The 4302-nt window shown below is 47.7% G+C and overlaps 1 protein-coding gene across 2 annotated transcripts in view; it reads left to right on the top strand.

The window, feature by feature from the left end:
- Positions 1-997, top strand: part of SMIM7 (small integral membrane protein 7) — a 7791-nt gene extending 6794 nt beyond the window's left edge. Inside the window, exon 4 of one of the 2 annotated variants that reach the window (XM_027771309.1) lies at positions 567-997. In XM_027771309.1, the coding sequence (XP_027627110.1) occupies positions 567-958 (392 nt within the window). In that variant the 3' untranslated portion in view covers positions 959-997. The remainder of the gene's footprint in view (positions 1-566) is intronic. The other variant, XM_006147145.3, reaches the window with a different exon arrangement.
- Positions 998-4302: the final 3305 nt, after the last annotated feature.

The following is a 4302-nucleotide window of genomic DNA, read 5'->3' on the forward strand; positions in this document are numbered from 1 at the left end:
ACGATGCCATCTGCTGGTTCCAGCGTTTTTTTTTTTTTTTTTAAAGAATTATTTTATTTAACTTAATTAATTGATTAATTATTTTTTAATTAATTAATTAACCAGAGAGAGAGAGAGAGAAAGAAAGCAAGCCACTGGGTCCAGGACTCGAACTGTGGTCGGCCACGTGGGAGTCCAGTGCCCTTAATCACCTTGGCACCTGCCGGCCCCTGGTCCCAGTATTTTTATTATTGATTTATTTTATTTATTTATTTATTTATTTTTTTTTGGAGAGGTTTTTGCTATAGGGCCTGTGTGCTTGACCAAGATAGACAGACAGAAGGTGAAAAATCATCTCCTCGGAGATGCTAGGCCTCGATCCCTTTTCCTCCATTCTCCTTTCGGGATTTTGGGCACTGAAGCGCACGCACCCAGAGTGAGTTTCAAACTACCGGGTCCAGGACTCGAACCGCAGTCTGCCACATGGGAGTCCAGCGATGTAACCACTATGCCCCCTGCTGGTCCCAGTATCTTTAGAGCTGTCATTTCACATCCTCACGGGTGTTTCTGCTCTCTGCCTTTCTCAGGCTGTTCGGCTCTTGAGCACCGGAGACAACCCGGAACTCACCTTCCCAGATGCCGAGTCTCCGTTCCTCCATTCCTGACGACCTCACGAATGTTTCCAACCAGGACACCAGTGACCTTCCCAGAAAACCCAAGTCCGTGGTGGGTGGAAAAACGTGCGCCAAGATGTACTCGGTTTCCCAGCCACGGCGCTGTTTGCCAAGATAATTTCACTCTGGTCTCTGAATCGGAATGCTGTCCACCTAAAGAGGTTTCCGGAGGGCTTATGCGTGTGTCAGGGGCCGAGATCCAGTTGTATTCCCTGTGGATTAAAGACGTGTCTAGATTATTTCATCATATTGGACCCCGCCGCTCCCCAGCTTTTATGAAAAACCCATTTCTAGGAATTTCCTGATTTGTTATTCACCGTCATCCTTTCTTGTATGCATCACGCAGCCATTACGCTAACTGCTGGTTCCCCACCGTCATCCTTTCTGTATGCATCATACAGACGTTTTTGTTTTTTGGTTTTTTTTTTTAATGTTTTGCCATAGGGTGCTTGTGCTTGCTGAGAAAGACAGACAGAGGGGAAATGAGAAATGATCCCCCAGGGGAGATGGCTACACCGCAATCCCTTCTCCTACATTCTCCTCTTGGGATTTCGGGCCCACACGCACACACGTGTTCAAACCACCAGGTCTGGGACTCGAACTGCGGTCGGCCTTGCGAGAAACCGTGGTTAAGACCCACTGGCCCTCTATCATACAGGCTTTTTTTTTTTTTTTAATCTTTGAGAGATTTTTGCTATGGGGCGCCTGTGCTTGCTGGAGAAAGAGCAAGTGAGAATTCACCCCCCCAACGGGGATGACCACATCACAGCCCCCTCTTCTCCATCCTCCTCTTGGGGTTTGGGACACACATGCGCATGCACCTGACATGAGTTTCAAGCTGCCAGGGTCGGGACTTGAACCATGATTGGCCACATGGAAGTCCGGCGCCTAAACCACTATACCACCTGCTGACTCTCATATAGACTTTTAAACACCCTTTTTTGATGATCTAAGCAGAGGAGGCTTTTAAGTTTAATGTGGTCTCGTTTTTGGACAGTGTTCCTAAATAACATGCAAGTTCAATGTCGCTTGCTGGGTCTGACCACAGATCCAAGGCCAACCAGGGACCCTGTGTGACGCTACATCTAGATTGCTCCCCAGTGCTAAACACAACACCAGCCTTTGTGTTTAGACACTGAGCTGTTTTTTAAAAAAACAAAAAAAAAAGATTTTTGCTATAGGGCGTGTGTGCTCGCCAGAAAGACTAGAAATCACTCCCTAGGGCGGATGGCCACGCCACAATCCCTTTTCCATTCTCCTCTCAGGATTTCGGGCACGCATGCACACGCACCCGGCCAGCGTTTCAAGCCTTCGGGTCCAAGAATCGAACCATAGTTGACCCTGTGGGAGTCCAGTGACGTAACCACTCCGCCATCTGCTGGTTCTTCCACTAAACTGTTACCAGAATGATGAGCGGTCCGAGTGAAGTATTGCAGATTTCTATAGAGAAGGGCCGAGAGCTCGTTGGCAAGAGCAGACAGGGTGTTAAGAGGAATTGTCCTCCGCCTTGCAGCACTTTGTTACTTGACTTTGGGGGACTATTAAGTTTCTAAAACAAAGGCGATTTTATTATGTGGCAGTAAATCTGGGGCCATGTTTGAAACTGACCCTGCATCTCCAGTGAGGCTCAGCCTAGGGAATGCGGCACTTTCCCCAGAAGCTTCTCTGCACAGGAGGCCTGGTTGTACAGCCAAGCATTCCAGTTGGTGGCGGGTGCCCGAATCCCACGGCTCTTTGATTTGTTGTGGTTTTGAAACTCTGACTTGTAGGTAAACCTGGAGGGAGGAAAAAAATAGTGTTGAAAATAAAGCTCGTTTCTTTTCAAAGGATCTTTGGTTTATACATCTTTTTCACCAGGAAATCAGCTTCCCACTTGAATTGTGAATTACTTGGAAGAAACCCCGGGAGTTTGTGTTTGAGGCTGCCATAGTGTCAGAACAGAGTCTGGGGGAAATTTTCCCTTTTGTACTTTGTTCAGTAAATGATGGGAGGGGCCCGCAGTTAGCGTAATGACTGCGTCGTTCGTTGGACTCCCATGTAGTGGACCGCGGTTCAAGTCCTGGACCCGGTGGCTTAAACTTACGCCAGACACAAGTGCATGCGTGCCCAAGATCCTGAGAGGAGAATGGAGGAGAAGGGATTGCGGCGTGGCCATCCCCCCTGGGGGGGTGATTTCTCGCTTTCTATCTCTCTGTCTCTGTCTGTCTGGCGAGCCCACGCGCCAAAAAAAACCTCTCCAAAAAAAAAAAAAAAGAAAAAACTCACTAGGTGCGTGTGCATGTGCGTGCGTGCCCAAAATCCCAAAGAGGAGAATGGAGGTGAAGGGATTGCACCGTGGCCATTCCCCGAGGGGTGATTTCTCACTGGGTGTCTGCCTCTCTGGTGAGCATATATACCCAGAAACTTAAAAAAAAGAAATGTGGGGTCTCCCACGTGGCTGAAGGCGGCTGGACTCCCACATGGCTGACGACAGTTTGAGTCCTGGACCTGGCGGCTTGCTTTCTCTCTCTCTGTCTCTCTCTGGTCAACATCAAAAATAAATAAATAAATAAATAAATAAATAAATAATGAAATAATGACAACATTTAAAAAAAGGGGGGGCAGTGGAAACGAGCTATGGGATGGCAAGAGAAAGAGAGAGAGAAGGGGTGCCAGAAGGTTTCGGGTGCTCATCTGGAGACCTCCGTGGTATACCGTGCATTCACGCGCCCATGATGTGGGGCCGGCTGAGGCTGGGGGCGGGTGGAGCAGCAAGAGCTTGGCGGGACTGCTGTCTCTCTCTCTCCCTCTCTCTCTCTTTCATTCTCTCTCTGTCTCTCATGCCTATAGAAGAAAGAAAGAAAGAAGCGAGGGGGACCAGCAGATGAGGTGGAGGTTAAGGTGTCTGGATCCCACGTGGCGGATGGCATGGCCAGGGTCCCGGACTGACGGCTTGAGAACACTGGGTGTGTGCGTCCAGGCCCAGAATCCCAAAAGGAGAACGGAGGCTAAGGGATTGCAGTGTGACCATTCCTCCGGAAGGGCGATTTTTAAATTTTCCTATCTTTTTCTGTCTCAGTCTCCAGTGAGTACCTGCTCTATAGCAAAAAAAGAAAACAAAATAAAAAAAGGAAGATAGATGGTATTTTTCTTAATAATTATTTAATTTTATTTATTCATTTATTTTAATTTGACCAGAGAGAGATATAGAGAGAGAGAGGGAAAGTGAGAAAGCAAGCTACCATGTCCGGTACTCGAACCGCGGTCAGCCATGTGGGAGTATCCTGAACCACCGCTGCACCTGGTGGGACCAATAAATTGTTTTTTTTTTTTTAAAGAATTATTTATTTTTGAAGAATTGTTGGGACCAGCAGGTGGTGTAATGGTTATGTCAATGGTCTGTCATATAGTTGACTGCAGTTCAAGTCTCATATCCGGTGGCTTAAAATTCACACTGGGTGCGTGTGCATGCATGCCCAAAATCCCAGGAGGAGAATGGAGGAGAAGGGATTGCAGTGTGGCCATCTCCCTCAGGGGCTGTTCTCACTTTCTGTCTCTCTGTCTCTCCAGCGAGCTCAAGCATCCGCGAGCAAAATAACCTCTCTGCATATATATATAAAAAAACCCAGAGGTTCCAGGTTCTCAGCTGATCCTTCCCATCCCTGTGAAT

This window comes from Tupaia chinensis, unplaced genomic scaffold, assembly GCF_000334495.1.
Source record: "Tupaia chinensis unplaced genomic scaffold, TupChi_1.0 Scaffold000201_1, whole genome shotgun sequence".
NCBI lineage: Eukaryota > Metazoa > Chordata > Mammalia > Scandentia > Tupaiidae > Tupaia > Tupaia belangeri.